The 26,348-nt window shown below is 36.6% G+C and overlaps 4 protein-coding genes across 4 annotated transcripts in view; 2 read left to right on the plus strand and 2 right to left on the minus strand.

The window, feature by feature from the left end:
- LOC100636987 (integrin alpha-V-like) overlaps positions 1-6,983 on the minus strand; it is an 8,233-nt gene extending 1,250 nt beyond the window's left edge. The window contains exons 1-23 of the mRNA XM_003383625.3: positions 6,723-6,983; positions 6,016-6,278; positions 5,470-5,576; positions 5,278-5,413; positions 4,820-5,020; positions 4,717-4,761; positions 4,330-4,391; positions 4,213-4,269; positions 4,069-4,121; positions 3,865-3,958; positions 3,658-3,763; positions 3,497-3,600; positions 3,340-3,448; positions 3,141-3,288; positions 3,036-3,091; positions 2,783-2,934; positions 2,291-2,520; positions 2,028-2,196; positions 1,561-1,835; positions 1,266-1,473; positions 965-1,162; positions 753-869; positions 500-592 (exon numbers count right to left, since the gene is read on the minus strand). Of these exons, the coding sequence (XP_003383673.2) occupies positions 500-592; positions 753-869; positions 965-1,162; positions 1,266-1,473; positions 1,561-1,835; positions 2,028-2,196; positions 2,291-2,520; positions 2,783-2,934; positions 3,036-3,091; positions 3,141-3,288; positions 3,340-3,448; positions 3,497-3,600; positions 3,658-3,763; positions 3,865-3,958; positions 4,069-4,121; positions 4,213-4,269; positions 4,330-4,391; positions 4,717-4,761; positions 4,820-5,020; positions 5,278-5,413; positions 5,470-5,576; positions 6,016-6,278; positions 6,723-6,931 (3,192 nt within the window). The 5' untranslated portion in view covers positions 6,932-6,983. The remainder of the gene's footprint in view (positions 1-499; positions 593-752; positions 870-964; positions 1,163-1,265; positions 1,474-1,560; positions 1,836-2,027; positions 2,197-2,290; positions 2,521-2,782; positions 2,935-3,035; positions 3,092-3,140; positions 3,289-3,339; positions 3,449-3,496; positions 3,601-3,657; positions 3,764-3,864; positions 3,959-4,068; positions 4,122-4,212; positions 4,270-4,329; positions 4,392-4,716; positions 4,762-4,819; positions 5,021-5,277; positions 5,414-5,469; positions 5,577-6,015; positions 6,279-6,722) is intronic.
- Positions 6,984-7,081: 98 nt separating this feature from the next.
- On the minus strand, positions 7,082-14,469 carry LOC100633499 (integrin alpha-9-like). Its single transcript, XM_020008465.1, has 28 exons — positions 14,173-14,469; positions 13,908-14,068; positions 13,398-13,471; positions 13,222-13,339; positions 13,116-13,165; positions 13,005-13,065; positions 12,783-12,952; positions 12,641-12,703; positions 12,428-12,568; positions 12,184-12,286; positions 11,696-11,790; positions 11,533-11,638; positions 11,433-11,478; positions 11,267-11,377; positions 11,129-11,187; positions 10,909-11,069; positions 10,079-10,305; positions 9,666-9,825; positions 9,406-9,495; positions 9,175-9,350; positions 8,879-8,981; positions 8,639-8,749; positions 8,341-8,492; positions 8,172-8,265; positions 8,001-8,117; positions 7,593-7,691; positions 7,398-7,526; positions 7,082-7,346 (listed from the first exon to the last, which is right to left on the minus strand). The coding sequence occupies exons 1-28, from the start codon at positions 14,364-14,366 to the stop codon at positions 7,236-7,238; spliced, it is 3,282 nt and encodes a 1,093-aa protein (XP_019864024.1). The 5' UTR covers positions 14,367-14,469; the 3' UTR covers positions 7,082-7,235.
- A 183-nt stretch (positions 14,470-14,652) lies between these two features.
- LOC100633624 (integrin beta-3-like) lies at positions 14,653-19,585 on the plus strand. Its single transcript, XM_020008474.1, has 23 exons — positions 14,653-14,791; positions 14,904-14,998; positions 15,592-15,678; positions 15,768-15,828; positions 15,899-16,030; positions 16,081-16,262; positions 16,321-16,410; positions 16,460-16,540; positions 16,597-16,689; positions 16,743-16,934; positions 16,989-17,065; positions 17,277-17,393; positions 17,445-17,529; positions 17,582-17,652; positions 17,717-17,764; positions 17,815-17,962; positions 18,034-18,130; positions 18,307-18,452; positions 18,532-18,778; positions 18,883-19,020; positions 19,076-19,182; positions 19,242-19,298; positions 19,352-19,585. The coding sequence occupies exons 1-23, from the start codon at positions 14,743-14,745 to the stop codon at positions 19,415-19,417; spliced, it is 2,466 nt and encodes an 821-aa protein (XP_019864033.1). The 5' UTR covers positions 14,653-14,742; the 3' UTR covers positions 19,418-19,585.
- A 129-nt stretch (positions 19,586-19,714) lies between these two features.
- On the plus strand, positions 19,715-25,771 carry LOC100633752 (integrin beta-PS-like). Its single transcript, XM_011411473.2, has 26 exons — positions 19,715-19,885; positions 19,960-20,054; positions 20,238-20,354; positions 20,727-20,787; positions 20,955-21,086; positions 21,137-21,227; positions 21,332-21,416; positions 21,728-21,817; positions 22,125-22,205; positions 22,370-22,465; positions 22,514-22,609; positions 22,713-22,802; positions 22,863-22,942; positions 23,244-23,351; positions 23,416-23,497; positions 23,545-23,615; positions 23,734-23,796; positions 23,853-23,931; positions 23,983-24,064; positions 24,114-24,247; positions 24,356-24,454; positions 24,517-24,652; positions 24,721-24,831; positions 24,892-25,001; positions 25,424-25,480; positions 25,537-25,771. Exons 1-26 carry the CDS (start codon positions 19,834-19,836, stop codon positions 25,597-25,599), a joined length of 2,361 nt encoding a protein of 786 aa, XP_011409775.1. The 5' UTR covers positions 19,715-19,833; the 3' UTR covers positions 25,600-25,771.
- The last annotated feature ends 577 nt before the right edge of the window (positions 25,772-26,348 follow it).

The following is a 26,348-nucleotide window of genomic DNA, read 5'->3' on the forward strand; positions in this document are numbered from 1 at the left end:
TCTTTAGTACAGGGTCTTCGGCCAAATTTTGCCAAAAACAACTAGGAGTGAATTTTTCATTTTTATAATTTATTCTGATACATATACTTGTTCTTATGTTGTATAAAAACTTTGAGCTGATTCCAATCAAATTTACATTTTTTATGAATTTTTAAAGATACTCAAAAATTGGGCCAAAGTCCCTGTACTATAGTACAGGGATTTCGGCCAAATTTGGTCAAAAATGGCTAAGAAAGAAACTTTCATTTTAATATTTTTTCTGATTTATATGAATGTTCTTATGCTAATTTTCAAATTTGAGTTGATTCTGATCAAGTTTGAATTTTTTATGAATTTTTAAAGTTGCTCCAAATGCCATGTACTGTATTGTAGTGCTGGTCAGCTCAAGAAGCTCATGCTATTTAGCTCACTTAGCATGCTTTGTGGGAAACCCTGCATACATGCAACAAATGAGCAATTCAATTATCATTAGTAGCTAATAATTCAGTTAGTAACTTACAGTACTATCTCTTGAGCTGTTTGCTGTGACAGTAAACCCGTCATTAATGTCACCCTCAACATATGCTTTTAAATTATAATCTGTCGTTTGTCCCTAATTTAGATACATATGCATGAGAATAATAGACACACATCAACTTTAAGACACAGGTAGTCATCTACTTGTGTATCCTCCCTCTTTCTCTCTCCCTTTCTTTCTCTCTCTTCCTCTTCCTCCCTTCCTCTCTCTCTCTCTCTCTCTCTCCATCTCTTACTTGAAAGAATCGCTCATCAATGAATCCTATTATTTCTAGTGAGATGACACTCCCACTGGCCAGAAGGGAGACGTTACACTGTATTAGCATACACTCCATTGGAGTTGCTTGACAATCCTAATAATGACAATAATAACAATATAATAGCAATAATAATCATATTATCTATTTTAATAATAAAATGTAAACATATGTTCTCTGCCCTAACTTACAAGATTAAATGTTGTCTCCATTTCTTCAGTTTGTCTGATTCTCAATGCATTATGATGTTTTGGTGTCAAATATGATAAATTTCTACGCGAGCGCCTTCTCCCAGCACCACCTTGCAGTCCGCTACTCTGTACATTGTCAGTATTATAGTTATTGGGATTGAGATTGGAGGCACAATTGAGATTATTATCAGCACCAGCCTAGAGAAAGAAAGGAGAGAGAGAGAGTTGGAGGAAAGAAATAAAATGGATTGCATTTTAAAATAACAATTATTATAAAAACTATATGTAAATTTTTATTTACCAGTTTGACAGGATAATAATAATAATTGGAGGCAGTTTCGGAGGGTTTCCTAGCTGGTATGTATATATTGAGGTAGCCGCGGTAAGGGGAGGGGCCAGAGTTCCTCAGAGAGACCCTGAGACTCAACCTGTCCCCAAGATTACTGGATATGTTGTTTAGAGCTGCTGGCCTAGCACCAGAATATGTATAAGTATTAGGAATGAAAAACCTAAAGAAGAAGAGAAGGAGAGGAGGAAAAACAAGAAAAAAACAATTTTTGCATGTCTTCCTTTACTTCATAATAATTATGGCTTACATATTTAAAGTATATGATGACACAGCAGCAAATGCAATACTTCTCCTCATGCTATTGTCAGAGAGGAAAGTATCATTCTCCCTGTTGCGCTGTTGCTCAGGTATTGCAGCTGATATAACTAAGTCGAATGGGTCCTCGTTTCCTCTGATGCTAGAAATTAGAGTTAGTCGTATTGCAATGATTTGAGGAGGATCAGTTGATTTGAGTGGAGACTTGATACCAGTGCAAGTGTACTGAGTTATATTGTCTGATGAAAGAGTACAAGTAATGGAGGACTAGTGAGAGAGAGAGAGAATCTTATTTAATATTACTATTATTATTATTATTATTATCATTATTATTATTTAAAGATAATTGCAACTACATGCCTATACAAAAGTACCTCTGAAATGAGGACACTTCTGTATCAATAAAGACAATACAGTTTTGGCTTTAATAATGAAAGTTGTGATATTATTTGTTCTTACATTGGGAGATGTGGCTGAAGAGAAGTACGTGTTTGTTAAATCAAAAACGAGATAAGAATTGAAAGCGTCTTCCTCTACATTAGTTAAACTGACGATCAAATCAACAAACGACGTGTCACCAATCACAATTTGACTTTGATCAGATGATAACTGATTTGGATCAGACTTCCTAATATGGGAGAGAGAGAGAGGAAGGACTGTACTATATTATACTGTAATAAATTTGCATGCATAATACCAATTATACATATACATCCATGTACCTATATATCACATTGCTTATTCTTAATTGGAGATCAGAGTCACAGATGAAGTCATTCCCACACTGTGTTGAGACCTGCAATGCTTCAGTGACTGGGGATACTCTAATGTCGGGAGAAGCAGAGAAATCAACTGGGACCGAGTTTGTATTGACTGGAGACGTGTCAGTTGGTATATCCAGTATCGTTGCTCTCATTAGCAAATCACTAATGTCACTGGATATAGTAGTATTCTAAAAGAATAACGAAAAACAGCAACAGTGATGAAAGTAATGATTGTGCTCATTTGTGCACTGACTGCTAAAAATTTTAGCACATAAGGCTAAATTTATCAAGAGATAATGCTTGAACAACAAAACTATTGTTGAATGAGAAAATTTATATTGTGTAGCCTATGTTTTTTTACAATTATTTTTTCTCTAAGAAAGCCACAAAATTCTATAATATTTTTTAACTCAATAGCTATTATGATTATATTGGTACAGAGTCCCTTACCGATACAAATATTGTGATGTTGTAACAGGCTGGAATACCAGGACCAGTGTATGTTACTGGTCCTCTGATACTGCTACCAGTAGTTCCATCTTGAAACATTAATCGTGGGGCCTGCCCAGACCCCGTGACCTCTTCAAACGTGTAATTAGCACCTGTCATATACATGCAATGATAAAAATTACAACTTTTCTTCATCGTTATTTTTTCTGTTTTTCTCTCCTCCCTCTCTCTCTCTGTGAATTCATGTTCTTACTAAATCCGGAAGGCAGTCCTTTTCCTTCATACTGAGAGCATAGTGTAGCTATAAAACTAAGTAAAAAAAATAAAAATTACTAAATATACATATAAATTATTATACCATGCCACTGGATTTCCTTGATATACACAATCATAGTCTTGTAGCATAACTTGTTCAGTATTAAATGTCATACTGATATTAGTGATAGCTACTGGTATAGTACGCAATACAAATACACTCTGAGACTCATAAGCTCCAATAACAAGATCTGAGGGGAAGGAGGAAAGATGGATGCACGGAAAAAGTAACATAGTCTTACCTCTGTACCCATTTTGATCAACATCAGTACCACCAGAGAGAGAGAACCCAAAGGAACTAACTGATGGGATATCAGTTACTTGAGATGCAACAGCTGAACCATTAATACGCTAATAAAACAATAAATAAATAAATAAATAAATAAATGACATTGTTACTTGTTGATAAGTAGTGTTAACGATAGAGCCAGATTCATCCATCTCTTGACCATAATAAATATACACAAACCCATTGCCTTCATATGGAGCTGAGACTGCAAAATCTAAAATGAAAGAGTAGGCAGAATAAATAAGGTATTAGTTTTTTAATTGTGTATTACCATCATATCCATCATTGTTAGTGTCACCAATCGGCTCAACAGATAAACCAAACTGTCCACCAGGTTCAGTCCCTTGTAATACTTTACTTAAAGTTAATGTATTGTTCTAAAAGAAGAGGGAGAGAAGGAGAGAGAGAGAGTAGAGTAGGAGGCGAGTATAGGGAGAAAGTGAGAGCCAAGTCATTACTATATGTTGATTGTACTCACGATGGCAGTGAATATGTATACTCTACCCAGTAGTGTTCTAATGGGTGATCCAAAATTAGAATACATTGGAGCTCCAACCAATAAATCATCAAAGCTAATAATAACGACAAAAAACAACACCATTGACAATAAATAAACACTAATACAAGCTACAATTAATGATAAGTAAACAGTAGCACCAGCCAAATCAACAAAAACACTTACCCATCACCGTTAAGGTCAGCTGTCGCAAGAGTATAGCCAAAATATTCACCGCTCTAAAATTAGAAAAGATAAAGACTTACGTTAAATAAAGAAAAGAGAAAGTAAAAGAATTCAAGGAAAGAGAGAGAGAGAGAGGGGAATTACCGAGGAACCATTTACAAAAATATTTGTTTCGATGGAACGATCTTCATAAATAAATGCCTACATGACATTATGTGAATAATAATCAATTATTAATTATTATTATTGAAAAAAACTCACTCTTTCTCGTAGTGTTTTACCAGCATCATCATCATGATAAATTGGAGCCGATATTATAGTATCTATTGAATACACAATTAAATGTACAACTATTACACAAAAATATACACCATCATGACGACTGAGTATCAAGTCTCTATTATTTCACAAAATTCATTTTAATGCTTTAAAGGTCTAAAATTGGGCAAATTTGTTAATTTGAAATTTGAGAGCCATCTGCCAAAATAAAACCTGGAGACTATTATGTACATGTATAGTACAAGCTCAATGGCACATGGCTTTAAATTGCCAATTAAAAACAATTAATCAACATAAATTTAACAAAATAATAGTTCCATGAAAATGTATGTACATGTACATGCATGCATCATGTAAACAATGCATTACTTGTAATTGTTTTATTGAATAAGTTACCAGTAGCCACTGCATATCCTAAAATAAAATTGTTATAAAATTAATTTACACACAAGTTTTATTACTTAGGTCTTACCAAAATATTGTTCAAAATTTGAAGTTTGGGCTCTGCTATATCTAACAGAAGAGCCAGGGGATTGAAGTGGATCAGAAAAATAATAAGCAGCTCCTTGTATTCGCCAAAGCGGCTGACCAAAAACCAACCCAGAATTAAAAATTGCTGGTTTATTAAAACCAGTCAAGCAATAAGCATGCTGGCTAACGCCATTGTCAGGAACTAGAGAGAGAGAGAGGGGAGAGAGAGGGGGGGAGGGAGTAGGAGAGAGAGGGGAGAGAGAGAGGAGAGAGAGAGAGGGGAGAGAGAGAGGGGAGAGAGAGAGGGGAGAGAGAGAGGGGAGAGAGAGAGGGGAGAGAGAGAGGGGAGAGAGAGAGGGGAGAGAGAGAGGGGGGAGAGAGAGGGGGGAGGGAGGGAGTAGGAGAGAGAGTAAGAGAAAGGCAGGCAGTAAACTGTGACATTATAAAATAATACAGTACCATTGCACTGATCTATAGTAAGACTCTTAAATCCTTGAAGGTTTCTGCCTGAAATGACACAACGGCCTGATGGATGGTGAGAAAGTATACTTCCATCAGATAAATATAAATAATTAACCAATAATGGAGAGCAAGCCTAGATGAATGAAGAGGATTATAATACATGTAGGGTAAGTGTTTTTGACTTATTACCAAGAAAGTGCTGCCATTACTGAAAAGGGTCATACCCATCTTCTGATTTTTTATTGAAAATAATTCTCCAAGCTTCAATTCAGTTTGACACTGGTCGGTATAATCACCTACATGTACATAATAATTAATAATTATTATTGTGACATTATCTACTTTACATAGGCATAAGAATAACAATTACAAAAATAAGACTGCATTGAAGCACCCAAGGATAAAACAGCATTAAAATGTAAAGTGTAACCTCTATATAAGGACATCATGCCATCAGGGACTTTGGCCTAATTTTTGAGTAGCTTTAAAAATTTGTAAAAAAAAAATCCAATTTTCAACTCAAACTTGCTACACAACATAAGAACATCTACATGTATATATACATGTATGTTTAAAAATAAATTATAAAAATGGAGAATTCTTTCCTAGTCATTTCTAAAAAATACCCTGTATAGTATTATAGTATTGTCTCAAATTTTGAGCAATTTTAAAATCAAGTGACAAGAACCTATGCTGAAATCCCGTGGGAAAACCCTAACATACCCTATCACTTACCAACACTATCAAAAGGATATCTCCCTTCCACAGTGTCGTTACTAGCAAGAGCTGAACACTCTCCGCTGGAAAGAGGACAGGAGTACACAAGTCCATTCCTCAGTTCTCTGTAACAATCAATGATCTGTTCATCAGTGTAATTCATAATCATGGCATTATGGGCCGAGCAGTTTGCTGCTGGGGTGTATCGCTGACATGCTCTATAATCTAATGGAAGGTCAAGTCCACCTGGATACACTCCTCTAGGTGCTCCCGATATTATTCTAATAATAATACATAATGATATTAATAGTGGTAATAATAATCAATTATAGCGTCATTATTAAATAAAATGTTGTTTTTGCCAAGAGAGTCATGCATTGCAAAAGGAATTAACAAGGATTTGATTTTGCTTACTACAATACTACACAATAAAAGCCACAGGAATGTGTTATTTATTACACATTATCCGACATGCACAGTGCTGTATATACTGCATAATCTATACAGACTCTTTTAAAATTTAATAGAATATTAAGCGGGGAAAGGAAGATGTCTAATGCACATTTGTTTATTTTGAATGCGACCCTTACTCTGTAATAGTTTGTTTAATTTCAATAGAAAGAATACCCAATCAACACAATATCATCATGTGCCATGCTATGTGTATGTAATGTACAATGTACATGTACTCCTTTCTATCTCATTCCTCCCTCTCCTTCTCTTACACAGTTTGATCTATTATTTCACTAAAGCTCATTCCAGTACTGTCCTCAAACAGTTGATGCACCACTGCTGAGAAACCGAACTGATCGTCCGACCCGCCTCCTACGCTCGCGGGTCTTCCAGCCGCCGGGGACCTCTTGACTATAGGCTTGAGTACATCTAAACGAGCTATGGACAGCCCCACGAGTAGAGAGAGGAGAAAGAGACGCATTATCACCCCTCTGTCTTGAATTCTCGTTTTGCAAAGAAAGAGCTAATTAAATAACAGGATATTCATCGACTTTCATTATTTTATTAACCGTTTTTCAATAACTTTAACTATTAATAAATATTTTTTATTGCTGGCAAATAATAATAATAATAATGATAATAACAACACGGCTTTATTATATTATCTTCAAGCTACAAACACATTTTTAAGAGTTAAAAAGTTTTATTAATTCTATTTTAAAGGAAAAGAAGGAGAGAAAGAGAGCTGGGGATGTTAATGACAAGAACTGAGCAAGACCTCAGCATTATAGCCCATTCGAATCATTCATTGGCGTGTCCCCTCCTTGCTGGTCTTCAAGCATTTGAGCATTCAGCTCCTCCTTCCTTTGCTTTCCCTTACGCTTGAAGAAACCAACCTGAAATAAAAAAGAGAGACTGAATTAAAAATTAAGTGATTATGAACTTACAAAGTACAAGATAACGGAGAGGATGACAAAGAATAAAAGACCCAATACCACGGTCACAATGATGACCCATGGCTGGACCTTTTCACCTTCACTGGATGGGCTGGTACTAGTTACAGCTCTGAACTGAGTCTGTATAGAAATAATTATATAATTAAAATAATAATTATGTGCAATATTAAGCAAGGACTAGCTGACTTCAGTTATATCTGTTCTGTGATTTTGAGGTTGGACTATAAATGAATCAAGTATGTTTGCTTGAGCAAATATGATGAATGTGTAAGTGCTAGAGGAACCCTAAAAGGAGCAAAGAGGAAAGAGAGAGAGAGAGTGAGAGGCAAAGGAAGAGGAAACATAAAATCATGAAGTATGACCTAAGTGTGTGTTTGTACTACATGTTTGTGCATGGGAGATTCTTTGAATAGCTGCTTGGTAGCAGAACACTGTAATGATTATATATTAAGAAATTTCATTCCTTGTGGCTACATGACATCATTTCTCAATCATTTCATGATCACACATTCTTTTATGTATCTCTTTATTATGAACGCAATTTAACTGCACCCATGCAAATTTGTGAAACAATTTATCAAAAGTATTACGTACAATGTAGCTTCTCTCGTCCAAGTAGGATACAAGGTCAATCTGTGTGCTTCCACCTTGCGCCAGTTGCCTGATGGTACAATACAGCTCAACACAATGAGTTTGATTATCTCTACAATTCTAAAGAGAGAAGGAGGGGGATGAATGACAAAAATAAATAATTTTTTCTCTTACAATAGTTGTCCCTGCAGCCCCAGAACCAGGAGTACTCTCTTGACGGACAGTCATCTCAAGGGAGCGCTTCGACCTGCCTCTATCAGGCTCTAACCTGCAGAGAAAGTCAAATAATTATAATAATTATTATTTTAATGAAATTTGCAGTAGGTGAAGATTAATTATTTACATTCTTTTTCTTCTCCTGTTTCCTCCTCCCGTGTTGGCATTGTTCTCTCCTTGATTCTCTGGCTCTCCATCTGTTCCTCCAATACTGGGGATCTGGAAATCGCCAGGATTAACATTTTCAGTGCTACATGTAACTGATACATCAGATTGTACCTGGAGAGAGAGAGAGAGAGAGAGAGGAATAAAATAAAATAAAAGGAAAGAAAGGAAGAAAGAAAGTCGGGAAATAGTAAGTGGATGAGAGGGAGGGGAAAAGGAGTGAATAAAAAATATAAGGATAAATTTTATTATGTAGTTACTCTGAAATGTGACGGATAGACAAGATGGCTACCATTACTAGAGTCTGTTCCTCGAGGGAAACGAATAGAGAGACGAGTCAATGGTATTGTACTGGGACCTTGATTACGGACCTAAACGACAACAACAAAAACAAAAACAACTTAATAACGACAACAATGATTTCCTTTTCAAATAGTAACATGATAAGAATATATAACTCAATAAACTTCAATGAAAACAACAACAACAGGTGTGCTTACAACAAAAGAGAATGAGACTTGAGGTCCAAGATCAGTAACTTCAGATATTGAACTTGAAGATGTCCTGTTGTTTAGATATGATACCTGCTGTGGGGATACAATACTGCAACAGAGAGAGAGAGAGAGAGAGAGGGAGGAAGAGTGAAAAAAAGCAATAGAAGAAAGATAATAAAGTTACTTCAATTACAAATGTACTTATGTTAGCATATTTGTTAAAGAAAATAAAAAATTCAAATTTTTAATCAGAATTTTTAATTTTAAATATCTTTTAAAATTTATAATCACTTCAAACTTACACTTGATCAAGAAACACGTCCGCTTGTGCTGACACGTTGAGTGCATATTCAATAGAGTTATCAGCCAGTGTGGATGAGTCCTCAGGATTGATACTGCCAGCATTGAACTGGAGTCTAATCACACCCTCTGAACCAGTCAACCGTCTAGTAGGACGGACTCTTATAGCAATAACACGCTGTATTTATGCAGAAAAATAAATAAATATACGATTGCTATTTTTATTAATTTACGTTCATGTTGCTTCCAAGTACGTTAGCTATAGAGCAGGTGTGTCTAGTTATGTTTCCTTGTGTTTGAGGATCATCGCACGATATTAACAACTATAATAATAATAATAATAATAATAATAATAATAATAATAATAATAATAATAATAATAATAATAATAATAATAATAATAATAACAACACAATGTCAATGATACTAAATGGTATATAAAAGGAGAGGAGGAGGAGGAGGATGAACAAACAGAAATTATTAGCTTGCTTACGTTTCTTGGCTCAACTCGCACAAAATCAAACTGAGGTTCGAGATTGAATGAGATTGTTGTACGAAAAGCGTCGTCCCTTACATTACTGATGTTCATCCAAAAGTTAATATTAGTAACAAGACCAACTGTTAGTGAAGAAGTAGAGGCACCGGTGGATGTCCTGAACAAAACAAACAGGGTTTATTCGCTTGAATATCATACACATACAGTTCACTTTTAATGGCACACAATAATTTTAGAATTTTTGATACATGAGGGCTTAGCTTTAAGTGCTTTTCTTTGTTAGTTAAAGATGCTTAATTTAGCTTTTTAAAAACCCCTTGCTAAAATGGTAATTAATGCACAATCAAAAGTGAACCTAAGGTATACTTTACTCTCTCTCTCTCTCTCTCCCTTTCTTTCCCACCACATACTCAAAAGTTGAATTAAGGAGCTTCAACTGAAGATCAGGTATACATTCAGAGTTCTCGCACTCTTTCAAAGTCTCAACTGATACTTGAGTTCTACCGAGTGTAGTCACGATGGGGAAATCAACAAGATTAACTAATGGAGGGTTTCCTTTGGTAGCAGACGATGTAAAGTCAGGACCAGAGGCTGAGACATCAATTTGGAAACCGTTAAATGTGTCCAGTATCCCATTCTATATGTGACAGAGAGAGAGAATGCAATGCGATACTTTAATCTCCCTCCCTTCCCACCAGAGTTACACACAAAGCATGTTAAGTGAGCTAAACAGCATGAGCTTCATGAGCTGACAAGCACTACAATACAGTACATGGCATTTGGGGCAACTTTAAAAATTCATAAAAAATCCAAACTTGATCGGAATCAGCTCAAATGTAAAAATTAACATAAGAACATTTATATAAATCAGGAAAAAATATTAAAATGAAAATTTCTTTTTTAGCCATTTTTGACCAAATTCGGCCAAAATCCCTGTACTATAGTACAGGGATTTCGGCCCAATTTTTGAGTAACTTTAAAAATTCATAAAAAATTTAAACTTGATTGAAATCAGCTCAGTTTTGAAACATAGCATAAGGATGTGTATACGTATCAGGGAAAAATATAAAAATGGAAAATTCTCTTCTAGCCATTTTTACAAAATTTGGGTCAGGCTATAAGTTTTAGCTTCTGTGACTGAGTACTAGTACAGATTCTTTGCTCTTTCACCCAATGAAGCCAAAATCATGTGGGAAACTCTGTCCTGGACCCTCTCTTTCTTTCTCTCTCTCTCTCTTACTTTAACTAAAGCAGTCTCGGTGATACACTGTTCAACACTTCTATCAAAAGTCCTAGTTACAGTGATTGAGTTGCTGTCCATTGCTCCTCTGGCAAAGAAAACCCTCTGTTCCAAGCCTAGTTCTACCTTCTGCCGATCAGCTGATATCACAAAAGTAATATCTGAAATAAATAAATACATAAATAAATAAATGAATAAATAATAGATGCTAATGACTTACTAATGTTTTCCCCCAAGGTACCAATATTGGGATAACTCGCACAGATGGTCACGTTAAAACTAATTAAAAAATAAAAAAAAACACATCAATTACGAACATTATAACAAATTGCTTAATTATTTGCTTATAGTCTCTTACCAAGGAAGCTCCCCTGACATGTATGGGCAGGTATTATTGGAACCAGGTTGGACATTAATGACTGCTGGTGAAGACGTCACTGATAAAGAAACCTGGGCAACAGCTCTGGACCTAATTCATTATCACAAACACTCACATCAACAACAAGTATACACAGATATAGTACCTGAGGAGAAATACTTGCTGAGTAAAATAAGCCCCAATTGCAAGATCTGGGGAACAACAAAATAAAAATAAATAATTATATCAATAATAAATTCGATCACCATTAATTTGATTCCCATCTACATCCAGTGAAGAAGAGAGGGCTGATCCAAATCCTTTGGTTTCGTTAACAATTGAACCTCGAATTAAATCACTACCAACAATAATCTAATGGGGAGACATTGCACATGAACAAATGTCACATGACTATCACATGATACGTACTTGAGATGGCGTGCTTGATATGACATCATTCAATAAACCATAATAAATGTACACAGTGCCAGAGCTGTTACCAAATGGAGCACTGATTGCAATATCTAGAAAAATTAGGAAAGAGAAGAGTAATGAGCCATATTTATCTGGCATAATATTAAGTCTTTCAGATGCTCATAGCTCAAAAAATATTTACTTGAATTAGTTAAACTCATTACAGTACATAAAGGCATTGGGCATAATTTTTTTGCAAATCCAAAAAAAATCTAAATTTTCAATGCATTTTTTGATATGTTCTTATGCTTCATTACTAAGTTTGAGCTGATTTCAAGCACTATAGTTTGTCCTTTTTACCAAAAATGCCTCTTAATTTTATTATATAATTTGATACACATGAATGCCCTTATATGGAGTGCATGCTAATTAAAAGGAGGGAGGAGACAGTGTCTGGAGGAGTGAGAAATTCAGACCATAAATTCTTAATTGGATCAACATACCTTCCCTCCCATCATTATTGATGTCTCCTAAGTTGGTCATTGCATGCCCGAAACGTCCATATTCCAAGGTGCCCACCAAACGTCTCACAAATGATAGAGTTCCCTAAAAAGAAATAAATAAAGCAAGGACAAGAAAAATACTTGCAGAATACTAATAATAATAATAATAATAATAAGTTCACATATGAGCATAATATGTATGCATGCAGAAGTATAACTACATAATTATATGGTTTTGGCTTACTCCAGAGTTTCTGTATACAAAGACACGTCCCACCTCAGGACTATTGGCAGTACTAAACATTGGGGCAGCAACCAAAAGCTCATCGAATCCATCACCAGTAAGATCAGCAGCTAGTATAGTGTGACCATAATACTCACCCAACTAGAGAGAGAGAGAGGGAGGGAGACAAAGAGCAATAAATAGCCTGCAGTGTAAAAGTAATGCGACAAATACCTGCTCTCCATTCAATGGTTGAGTAAATATATTCAAATTCCTGTCATTCGAAAACACGTTAACCTAACAAATTTAATTGATATTTATTAACTGATGTACTTCTAATTAACATTCGTGCATGCGTGAAGTCGTCCACTCTTACTATTCCTTTATAAAGGTTTCTTCGTGGGACAGAGACGATGAAGTCTTCTCTCACAGTGTCAACTATGTGTCCTTTCGTTAGAGCATACCCTTGCCATGCGTAACCAGCAGTTCCTTCAGAAGTACCAGTTGTTCGTAAATTACCACCTGATTCACGTCTGAACAAAGCACCTAATGACGCATACGCTAAATCATTAAATAACTTAGAATTTATTTCAATTACCAGCCCATGTGTTTCTATTAGGTGCACCCATACCAATCTGTACGTTATTTGGAGAGGTTTCCTAATTAAAGGGACACACTAAAATAATAGTGTCTAGTTTACAAAACTTACGGCAAATGTCACACTTGTTCCGATCTGACAGTCCCCACCATTTTGATTAGCTGTAAACAGATTTATAATGAGATGCATGCATGCATGCATGCAGGCAGACACTTACTATTACAATAACTAAATTTTTGAAAGCCTTGAAGGTTACTGTTAGGAGTATAGTAACATACTCCTTGTGGTAGCCTTGAACCACCTCCATTGGTGTTGATGTATCTGTGACCACATGCCTACATGTGTGTGATAGGTGTGGTTAATCATTTATTATTGATTATTATTTTTACTAACAATAAAGTGACTTCCTTTGCTGTCCATGGCTCCTCCCAGGAACTGGTGTGACTTCCTTTCAGAGTCTATATCATCTAGACACACACACACACACACACACACATTATTATTATGAGAAATTTTTGGGTGAATTTTGTAATAGCAGTAGAGCATTAAGAAGTAGTGTGAACACAAATTTTGTTCCACAATTTGGCACTAGTTACCATTTTATTCCTATCTTCCCCCACAAATTACTGATGAGGCCATTGAAATAGTGAATATTTTATTTTGACTGCAGTTTACACTGTACTTGATAGGGTTTACTTGGCAACGCAATTCATAAGTACATATAATGCAATAATCACTGACTGTTTGCACTGTATACACTGCATGCAGGTGCTACAGACACAACACTAATGCATCATAAGCATGCAAGTATGGAATGTAATAGCTAGTTTAATGTGACAGCCAATCATTATGAGTCATGCATGCTTAAGCCTTTTATAGGTACATTATTAACTTAAAATGTACCTGGATCTATATCATAAAGTCTTCTATCATCTCCATTATTGTCACCATTTAATGGTGAACAAATACCATTTTGTGCTAGAGAGCAAGTGAATATTACTCCAGTGTTTGGTACAGCATCGTTAGATCCATTAGCTGTGCCATTAGGAGCACTGACAATTATCCTGCATTGAAGGGAAAGAGATATTTTTAAAATAATTTAATTTTTTTGCAAAAAAATTTTGTGTTCAGTCTGCATGCATGCATGCATGCAAGAGGCTGTCCTTACCTTATGTCTGATGAGCTTAGCCTATGAAGCACAAGATTATAACCTAGGTATGAATAGTCATGCAAATTGCTCGGTTTGGTTCGAATTATAGGAGCAGTAGTATCTATATTCTGCCGGACACAGTAAGAAACACAGGCGAGACTAGAAAGGAGTGCAGCGAAAAGTATGAATCCGCAGCTGCCTCGGGACTTCATTTTTCCACAGTAGCTTTTTCTCGTTTGACCGCAACTCTGACTTAGTCGTCTGCCTATATCCAGCAGTGCTTATACACTCTAGCCTACAGTAAAACCTTTTTTGGTCAACTCTCGTCCACAACGACACCAAACACCACCGGACCCCGAGTTTTGTAATAATGACACGAAGACAAAAAGTCTACCGTATATTCACTCTAACAAAATGGCGACTGTACCGTACCGTAAGTAGTCTATTACGTAAGTTGACGTAGGTACCTTCATACCAACCTTAACCACAAGGAATAACTGCAGGATATCCTCTCATCAACTTTGTCTTATCCTCCTCCTCCTCCTTTCTCCTCTTCTTCTCTCTCTGCGTAGCTAACAGCGAAACCTAATGAGAAATCTCTTATATTTACTACTGGGGCTTTGGTTAGCCTCTGAAAGTAAGCAGCAGATTAATAATTCATAAAATCAATGATACCCTCAGTGTGTGACTGTGTTTGTGTATATATTAAAGTGATTCTCTCCTCTCTCTTCTCTCTCTCTCACACACAGTTAAAGCTCAGTGTAGCAGTGCTACTACATGTAATGAGTGTTATGCTATACCTGACTGTACTTGGTGCTCTGATCCGAACTTCACTCCTACAGAAGTAAGAATGACACTATTACATACATAGTACATACATATGTTGTTCACACACAACTGACTGTTGAATCAGTACAAAAGTGCTTCTGAAATGATGATGCCTCTGTATTAAGGATAGGTATTATGGGCCCAATAATAAAGAGAGGTTACATTGTACGTGTATGTAATTGTGGTCATGGTTAGAGGGCATTCATATAATAGTTTACCATAACACCTGGATAATCTACAAGAAACCACTTGCATTACTTGTACATTACGTATGTACAATAATTATTATTGTGTGATTTGTGTGTGGTTGATGGTTGATGGGTGTATCTTTGGTTAAATAAAGTATTTGTGGCATTTTTCTTGCTTGATATAATAATTATGTACACATCCTCATTTTGGTATAATAACTAAGTATTAAGTGTATTAAATTAATTATTATTAATTGTACATTGAATTAGGATGTAAGGTTAACTTTGTTTGTATATTTCCTAATATGGTTTTCTATCTCTTTCACTCTCTCTCTCTCTCTCTCTCTCTCTCTCTCTCTCTCTCTCCCTACCTCTCTCTCCCTACCTCTCTCCCCCTCCCCCCCCTCTCTCTCTCTCTCAGGGTCAGCCAAGATGTGGAACTCGCGGTAGCCTTTCATCATACTGTAATATGATTGATGATGTGCAGAGCTCTACCATGTTGGATGAAGTAATGATCACATGACCTCCCACTCACATGACAGTCACATGATAATAATAGAAGCTAACTTAAGCATAATTGTTATTGTTTCAATTTAGAGAGAATTAAATTCTGACAATCAAATATCTATTAATAAAGCTACAGTTAATCTAAGAGCTGGTAATAATAATAATGTGGAAGTTTATGCTATTTTAATATGTTTCTCTTTTCTCTCTCTCCTTGTCCAAAGGTGATAGTCAAACAGTTAGCGTGTCCATCGTACCTGCTGAGAACTTTCCTCTTGATTTATATTTCTTGCTCGATCTTTCAGCTTCTCTTGACGACGATTTAGATACCATAAAGAGCATCTCCCAAGACATTGGTAGGTACATAAATTTAGCATTTCTTATCTCCCCTCCCTCCCTCTCTCAGTTGATGTAATTAGGAACATATCGACTCGTTTTCAAGTTGGTTTCGGTACTTACGTCGACAAGTTAACGATGCCCTATATCTCTAACATTCAACTCCGGAATGGCTGCCCTAACATGCCATGTGCACTCCCTTTCAGTTACGTTCACAATATAAACCTGACCAATAACTCCGTTCTCTTTTCTGTAAGATATTGTCAGAATTTTTTGTTAATCCTCTTCTTTAACTCCTCTCCTTCTTCAGAATGGCTTCCAAAATACTCAAATATCCACCAATGCTGATGACCCAGAAGGAACTTTTGATGCCATTTTTCAAGCAGCTCTCTGTGACTCTGTAAATGCTTCTCTTTCTCTCCGATAGTCATTCCTTCTTTTTTTTTCAGGTTGTCGGCTGGAGACCGAATGCCAGGAAGATTTTATTGGTACTCACCGACGATAGTGCCCACACAGCTGGAGATGGGAAGGTCTTGCACGTCCCTCCCTCAATTGCTCTTTGATAATTTTATCTTTTCTTTTATAGCTTGCAGGAATTGTGAGGCCTCCACCATTTGAGTGTTTGACAACTCTTGAGGAATCAACTGGAAGAATAACTTATACTAGCAACTTGTTATATGTAAGAGAGATGGAGAGAGAGGTTTAATGTTAATCACATGTGTATACCCCCAGGATTTTCCATCAGTTAATCAGATAAGGCAGGTTCTTACCGAAAACACTATAGTACCAATTTTCGCTGTCACTGAGACAAATGTAAAGATTTATAATGACATTTCTTCTCTCCTTGAAGGAACTAATGCCGCAACTGTAGCCATATCTAGCGATTCGGATAATATTATCAATGTTATTGAGACTGCATATGAGGTAGAGAGGGGGAAAGGAGAGAGAGAGGCTTAAAACCATTTCTTATGTTTATAGGCAGCTGTCTCTAATGTGGCATTATCATTTGAAACACAGCCAGGTGTGACAATAACTTATGAAGCAACATGCCCCGAGTAAGACAAGTTCATTGTGTGGGCGTGGGTTTTGGTGGATTCAAAACTCTTGTGCTGCTATTGTGGTGCTTCTCAGCTCATGAAGCATGCCTTGTGGGAAACCCTGTATATTAATAATTTAATTTTTCCGGGTTTTAACTTGCATCACTGTAAAGCAGTACATGTACATATACTTGTTGATAATAATACTGACTCTGTGTTTCTCCCTCAGAAATGCCACTGCTAATCCTAACGGTCGCTCTTGCTCAGGTGTCCTAGTTAACACTACAACAACTTTCAATATAAATATAAGACTTGACGGATGTCCACAAGAACAAAACTTCACAAAGTACTAATCCTCCTTTCTCCTCCATTTACTCATCTCTTTATATTATTACAGGACCTTCACTATGAGGGTTCCTGCTTATGGTGCTTTTGAAATTGAGGTTAATGCCATTTGTGCTTGTGACTGTCACCGATTTGCTGTAAGTTACCTCTTCATGCTTGACCACACCCATCACCCTAACCCCCCCCCAGGTTGTTAATAGTACACAGTGCAATAGTAATGGAACATTTTCTTGTGGGGTCTGTGACTGTAATGCAGGATGGTAAGTGTGTGTGTGTGTGTGTGTGTGTGTGTGTGTGTGTGTGTTATTATCCTCTTAATTACAGGTCTGGTGATAGATGTGATTGTCCTCAAGAAGAAGAACCCACTTGCCCGTTAGTTTAAATGATTAATGTAATAATTATCACCTTTTAAAAACCTTTAGCATGTCTGGTGGTTCGGAGTGTCGTAACAGAGGGAGCTGTGACTGTGGGACCTGCAGGTGTACCGAGCCCAACTTTGTTCCTATTAATAATGGAGACTTGTACAATGTTACAAGAGTCAGTGCCACTGATTCTGGATATGCTATTGTGGTATGTGTGGACACATTAAGTCATCAGTCTCTCTCTCTCTTTATCTCTCCTCTTTAATCTTTACCTTTTAGTCTGAGCAGCCATTTGTCAATGGTACTGCTTGCGAATGTGACAACTTTTCTTGTCGGAGGAATGGCTCCCAGTTTGTCTGCAGTGGATCTACTAACGGTATTTATTTCTATATGCATCTACATGTAGCTTTAACTCATTCTCTCCCCCTCCCTCTCTCTCTCTCTTTCTCTCTCCCCCCCTCTCTCTCTCCCTCCCTCTCTCTCTCTCTCTCCCTCTCTCTCTCTCCCTCCCTCTCTCTCCCTCCCTCTCTCTCTCTCCCTCCCTCTCTCCAGGTGATTGTGTATGTCGCAGTACTGGCCCAGTCTGTCAGTGTAAGACCAGTTCATATGGTGGGTTCCCCTTCACTGGTGATGCCTGTCAGTGCAATGTGGCCTACTGCTACGACCCCAGCGTCCCTTACAATCCTAACACAACAATGGTACAAATGAGTTAAAGAGAGAGAGAGAGAAGATACGTCTGTGTGTAATGAATTATTTATAATCTCTTGCTTCCATTAGCCGTGTAGTGGACGTGGTTCATGCTCCAGTTGCAATCGTGATCAACCCTGTGCCTGTGGGTTAGGGTTCACTGGCCGCTACTGTGAGATTACTAGCAATCCAGTCAGAGCCAGCTGCAATGGGAACCGAGACTGCATTAGGTGTATTGCTGACAATCCTAACTACCAAAATGAATGTCCATGTCAAGCTACTGCTAACTTCCGATACAGTAGACTACCTGCAGACAATGAGGATCATGTAATCACAGGTAAAAAAATCAACTATTTCACACACACACACACACACACATACACACACACACATGTACATGTGTAAATACGTGTTACAACTGTCCATATTTCTTCTCTGTAGATTCAGGTGCTGATTCAAGCACCACTCAACGTTGTACTTTCACTACAGCTGACCCTTTCTGCACATACGTCTATCACATAGCCTTGCCTCAGATTGATATGCCAGGGGGCAGTTTTGTCGCCGTTGAACCCGATGGAGGTTATTATAATAATAATGTGTTTTTAAGTCTTTCTCCTTCCTCTCTTTCTCACAGCCTGTTTTCCGTTAAGGTGGTGGGAGCTTGCTCTCATTTTGCTAGCAGTTCTCATATTGATTGGTATCCTCATAATAACCATCATAAAGATTTGCTTCATATTGGCGGTAAGATTTCTGCGAAAATATATAAATTTTAACTGGCTTTTTATGTCAAATTTTAACAGGACCGAGCCGAATGGAAGAAATTTGAAAAAGAAGTTGCCGAAACAGATTTATCAAAGGTAATAATTAGAATTTAAGCTTGTTCAGTATTATAATGTATTATTTTTTGTAGAATTTTAATCCACTGTACCACAGTCCAGCAGTGAAATATGATAATATTGCTTTTGGAAAGGAATGAGCTTTAAGACAATAATTTAACTCTAATATTTTTCTTTTGTTTTCCTTTCTCTCTCTCTCACTCTCATAGTGGTAGTATCATAATGAATACAATAGGCCTGCAGTTTAAGCATTTGTGTTTTTGTGTTTTTAAAAAAATAAATTTTTAATAATTATTACTAAAGAGAAATTATTTCTTTGCTGTATCATAGCTCAAGTTATCAATAATTAGAAAACATATGCCCCCGCGAGGAAAATGTTTCTCGTGGGCTTGTTCGCGCATTAATACCGAAATTGGTAAAAATTGTTCGCCAAATGCCAATTGTGGTAATCCTGGTAGCGATTAGAAAGAGAGAGCAACAGAAAAAGCAGTAGGAGTCGAGTATCAGACAGAAAACAGAGACTGAAGTAGCTGAAAGACTGCAAGAAGTCGACATCATGCATCTCTTACTAGCACTGGCTGTAATACTGCACTTTGGATCTATACAAGGTAAGAACGACTGAGGACTGAGATAAGCCACTACTATGAGCTATCAAAACTTCTCTCTCTCTTTTTTCTGTTAGTCTATTCGCAAGATACTAACTTAATTTGCAACGCTCAGACGAGCTGTAACGACTGCATACAAGCATCTCCATCATGTATTTGGTGTGCAGACCCGGTAAGTATTATCAAAAATGCATTATACTCGGGCCATGTATGCATGTACAGTGTATGTCAAAGTTTAGAAAAATCTGGTTTGATTATTCTAAATGCAGATAAGTGTATTTTTTTGGCTAATAGTAGTGTATTTTACTGGGTGATTTATGAGCTAATGATAATAGCATATGTACTATTACTGCAGAATCACAGTGGGACAAGGTGTTATTCAGGCCAGACTAGCAACGTTGATTGTAGTAGCAGCAACTCATCTACCAATTACATTCAGAATCCAGCTAGTCGAGTCATTAGCCAAAGCAATGTGAGTTAATTATCATGCATGCATATATAGTGTTAAATGATGTAAAAGTATCACTCATTAACACAAGCGCATGAACAGCCATCATAATAGAAGATTGATACTCAGTGATTTTTGTAATAATGCACATTCATTTCCCAATCAAACCCATACATGGCATTGTTAAAGTTAATGATGTATGCATGCTGATATTGCTTAAATGACAACCAATGACAACTATTCAATTTTATTGATACACATGCATTCATGTAAAAGACTACACAGCTACATATTTATGATGCCACAAACCAAACTAAGTACACATGTTAATAATGCACTCGTGATAATAATGACATTATACTGTCCATTAATCACCAATCACTGTCACCAATATAGGACTCATTTACAGACTTAAATCAAATCTCACCACAGAGTGTCAGCATTAGCATCAGAAGAGGTATGTGAACACTGTAAACACACAAAACACTTATAAGACATCACACTGTCACTACTTAATTCTCCATTGCTTGAGGATATGACAGTAATGTTTAGGTTATGATGGCATGCATGACACCTATATGAAATGTTGTGATAGAACATATCTCATATTTTTATTTGTAATAGGTCAGCCAGTTAAATTTAATGTGACAGTAAAGCCTGCACCTAACTTTCCATTGGACCTTTATCTATTAATGGATCTATCCTACTCTATGAACAATGACTTGGATCACTTGAAAAGTCTTGGAGGTCGAATTGGTGAGACTAAAAATGAGAAAACTAAGTCATATTTGCCACATTTTCTGTAGCTGACACAATAAGGAGTATCAGTACTAACTATCAGCTTGGATTTGGGACGTTTGTAGATAAACCATTAGCTCCATATGTTGATACTAGACCGTGAGCAAGAGAGAAGAGATAGAGAGGGAAAAAGAAATGGAGAGAAATATTGTGATTTATAGCTATATAATCTAATAATTGACTTTTCTCTTTCTTCCATCTAGTGGTGCAAAACCATGTGGCACATGCCAAGTTCCATACAGCTTCAGGCACGTTATATCACTAGGGAATGACAGTGACAGATTTAATGTAAGAGACAGAGAGAGACAGAGAGAGAGAAAGGAAGAGCAAACAATTATTGTCTGTCAAAGAAGACATAATTCAAAATTCTATGTTGTCTGATCCTTTGCCCACATTAAGGAGAATTGAATCAGTAGACTGTAAACAAACTACCCACAAAACACATGCACACACACACACACACACTTACCATAGGATAACTTGCACTTATCTTAAACTACCTTTCCTCTTCAAATACAATAACAAGGCTATACGCAAAAAATACAATAATGCATCTGCTCCATCATCACCCACCCCCTCTCTCTTTCTCTTTCATTTAGCAAGGTGTACAGGAGAGGATTATCAGTGGTAATCGTGATGCACCTGAAGGAGGTTTCGATGGATTCTTGCAGTCAATAGTTTGTCAAGATGTGAGCCCATACACACACACAGTGGGATAAGGACACCTTATAATAATAAGAACATTTTGTAATGTCGTGATTGGTACAAACCAGTACCTCTAAAATGAGGATACCTTTGTATTGAAAAGAAATAGTTTAGGCCCTATATACAGCACAGTGCATGTATCAAATACTATAAATAATTTGTTCAAATGTGGTAATATTAGATTAGTGGGAGTATTAATGGATTCGAAACCACCTCTAAGTGGATGTGCATTCCTTGACCATAAACTAATATTTGATTAGCATTATATCACATGATTCTCTCTCTCTACAGCTTATTGGCTGGAGAAGGAATGCACGTCATTTACTATTGTACATTACTGATGCTGGCTTTCATTATGCTGGAGATGGAAAGGTACACATAAAATAACTGAATAAAACAAAGTGAAAATAAATGCATATTATGGTTTATAAAAACACTATACTTTTGATAAATAATTGAACAATTTTTGTAATTAAAAACAATAACATACTACACTAATTTCTTCCTCCCCCTCCCTCTCTCTCTCTCTCTCATAGCTTGGAGGTGCAGTCATACCTCACAACGGACAATGTTTGATGCCATCACAGCCAGCCAATGGAAATCCTGTTGACTATACACAGTACGATGTATACGTAAGTAAAATAAAAATAACAATAACAACAGAATTACCGTATTAATAGGATTACCCATCAATTGGTCAAATAAGGCAAAAGCTAAGAGAATATGACATCATCCCACTATTTGCTGCAGAGTCATCAGCTGAACCATTCTATACAGTCAGTAATGAAATAAAAGCAGTTCAATATACGTATTAATATAATTAATTATAATACTAATTAAAGAAGCATTACAGTATACACACTAAACCTGTTACTGTAGGCACTAGCTAGTGAATTGGAGGGAGCTGATGTTGGAGAGCTAGCAAGTGACTCAAGCAACGTTCTAACACTAATACAAGAATCTTATACTGTTAGTGATACACTAAACCTTTGACATAACTCTCTCTCTCTCTCTCTCTCTTTCATGCAGAGAGTATCACAGAGGGTCATCATTTCACCAGATAATGTACCAGGACTCTCTTTCAATATAACTCCAATATCATGCCCAACGTAATCTAAATTTAATATACACAGTACACACATGTACAGTCATGCACAACCCATACTACTGTACACTTGATCCATATAAATCCATAACAGTTTATGCTACAGCTATTCCAATGCAATGCCTCCACATTCACAACCGATGTGCATTTCACACATGGTTGTGGTATAGTATCTACTACTCTCTTAATAAAAGTTATAGATTCCTCAAGTTGCATTGTCATTATATCACACACACACACACACAACATGCATGTATATGCATGTATTGTGTATCAGTAAGTCCATCACTTGTTTCATTGTTTAGGATTGTTGGACAAGCTTGTGAAGGTGTGACTTTAGATAGCAACGCAACATTCGAAATAACAGCAAACCTTCTTCAATGCTCAGAAGCATTAACACAACAAGCAACAATGTGAATAAACAAAATAAATAAATAATAATAATAATAATAATAATATGCTCTCTCTCTCTCTCAGGGTTACTTTCAGAGTGTTAGGATTTGGCTCTTTTACTGTTAACGTTAGCACAATATGTTCTTGTGAATGTGAGCAACAACAGGTATTAGAATAACTCATCAATGATTCATCAACCAACTCATTTAACAGGACATAAACAGTACCGCCTGTAGCACCTTTGGGACATCAAGTTGTGGAATATGCCAGTGCAATGAAGGAAGGTAAGAATACAAAGAGAGAGAGGGAGAGAGAGAGAGAGAGAGAGAGAGAGAGAGAGAGAGAGAGAGAGATAGAGGGAGGGAGGGAAAGAAATGTATTAGTAACAAACTTTTCAAACAGGTTTGGCGACATGTGTCAATGTGACGGTCGGGATGCAACCAGTTCCAACACAACGATGTGCGAGTGAGTTAATAGCAATAATTAATTAATAAGTGGTTTAATTAATTAATGATACATAGGATCAGCACATTGAACGGTCAGGTCTGCTCAGGTAGAGGAACATGTGTCTGTGGACGATGTAACTGTGACACAAGAGAAGTAAATAAAAACAACAACAATAAATAATAATAATAATAACAATCCTAATAGGGTGATTTGGAATATTTTGGTGTAAACTGTGAATGTGACAATTTCCAGTGTGACAGAGACAGTGAGGGTCAAATCTGTGGAGGTACATACTAATAAAATGATGGAAAGGAATAGCTTGACTCCTTCTACAGGTAGAGACAGGGGAGTCTGCACTTGTGATGGACAGTGCCAATGCTTGACGTCCTCAATATCTGGTAGACCATATACAGGATCAGCCTGTGACTGCAGTCCTGATGATAACACATGCATTAACCCAGGAGACCAGGCAAGGACATGACAATCACATGATCTATATATAACTCTCTCTCTCCCTCCCTCCCCCCCCCTCTCTCTCTCTCTCTCCCCCTATCTCTCTCTCTCTTGTGTACTGTAGGTAGTATGCAGTGGTAATGGTGAATGCGTGTGTGGTGCATGTGAATGTAATTCTGAGGATTTCACTGGAACCTACTGCCAGATATGTACAACACCATCAGTAAGACATCACAACATTATGCACATTGTATACTAACTATACACGATCCTTTCCTCCCTTAGGCCTGTCCAGTAGCTTCATGTAATGACACAATGCAATGTGCTATATGTCTGGTTGATAATACTGCCTCCAATTGTGAGGCATGCAATGATACTATTAACAGGGTCAATGGGATCGGCTCTGGTTATATGATAAACGGTAAGAGAGAGAGAGAGAGAGAGGGAGAGAGGGAGGGGAAGGATACAACATGACTATGTCTTCAATAGGAAACAGAGCAATACCTTGTGACTTCTCGTCGGGAGGTTGTGAGTATCGCTATTACGTTGCTCTTGATGACAATGGAAACCCACTACCCATACACTTTGATGACGACAGCGGTAATTAATACATCTACTATACATGTACTACATGTATTACATGTACTAAATGTATTGTAGGTTGTGCTGCAACTGTGGCCCCTTGGATAATAGCAGTCTCTATAATAGTAGCTCTACTAATAATTGGACTAATCCTACTAGCACTAATCAAACTGTTACTAATGCTTTTGGTAAGAGATACGTAATGCATACACAAATAAACAAAGAAAACGTAATAAAACTGGGAGTGTTTCAGATTGACTAACATTTTCCAAAATTAGCTCCGAAAACACCTGCAAATTATTGACTAGTTTATACCATATAAAAATTTTGAGCCAATCAAGTGCCACTATGGGGGGAGTGAAACTTTCACCATCTTCCTGACACCAAAGTCACATAATAATAATACAATAAATGAATGAGCCAGTGGGAGTATTTGTACACGTGGTGTGGGATTATTTACCCTTACATGACTAGGTGTGTGTGAGTGTTTATGTTAACAAGATGATAATCCTTTACATGTACGTGTAATAAACAAAACATTTTTAAGACAATAAAACAGTACCTCATGCCACTTTTTGGTCTGTCCCTCCCCCTCCCCCTTCTCTTCTAGGATTATATGGAAGTTAAGAAATTCATGGCCGAAGTACAAGATCCAAAATTCAGAAAGGTAATAAATAATGAAAACACATCATTAAAACTCAATCCTCCCCCTCTCTCCCATAGAATGAGAACCCGTTGTTTGAGAGTCCCAATAAAGAGTACAAGAACCCAACGTATGGGCAGTGAGAGACCCAAGGACAATACACATAACTCTCTCATAATCTCATTATTATTATTATTATTATTATTATTATTATTAGCATGTAAAATGTAAATCCTGCTGTTATAGTTTATTATTCCACTGTTGTTTTTAAAATGTGTCTTCATCTAATAGACTTTTATTTTCTTTCTAAAATAACTTGTTTTAAAATTCAATTCTCTGATATCTCATATATGCACACACAATATCAGATTACAAAATCAACATACAACCGCATACAGTCTAACCTCTATGATGACGAGGTAAGGACACCTCAACATATTGTAATATCCCAATTGGTACAAGGTCTACAAGCCTATGCAATAAAAAGAGGACACCTCTGTATGAAATAATGAAAGAGGAGTCAATAGTCTCGCGTCCCCTATGTAGTATAAAGCTACAAGTAGATAAAGTAGATGCTATCGTGTTGTCACTAATTAACAAAAGGTTTTGCTGCCAATAGAAGCTTCAAACAATACGAGCAAATAAGGAAGTCACTAAATGAAGCACTGAGTCTGTATGTATTCTGTTTTAGTAAAAATCATTTCTTTCCCTACCACTCTGTCTCTCTTATTATCTCATACTGTGCTTTCCTCCAGGGCATAAACAAAGTTAAAAATACCACGTGCTTATTGATAGTCTCAACTAGCTTATTGACTGAAGTGATACTGTGAGCTTTATGATAAGTAAATATACATGTAGTTTCATTGTTGTTTCAACTTTTAAAACGTTTTTC

Source organism: Amphimedon queenslandica, unplaced genomic scaffold (genome assembly GCF_000090795.2).
Source record: "Amphimedon queenslandica unplaced genomic scaffold, v1.1 AMPQUscaffold_13508, whole genome shotgun sequence".
Lineage (NCBI taxonomy): Eukaryota > Metazoa > Porifera > Demospongiae > Haplosclerida > Niphatidae > Amphimedon > Amphimedon queenslandica.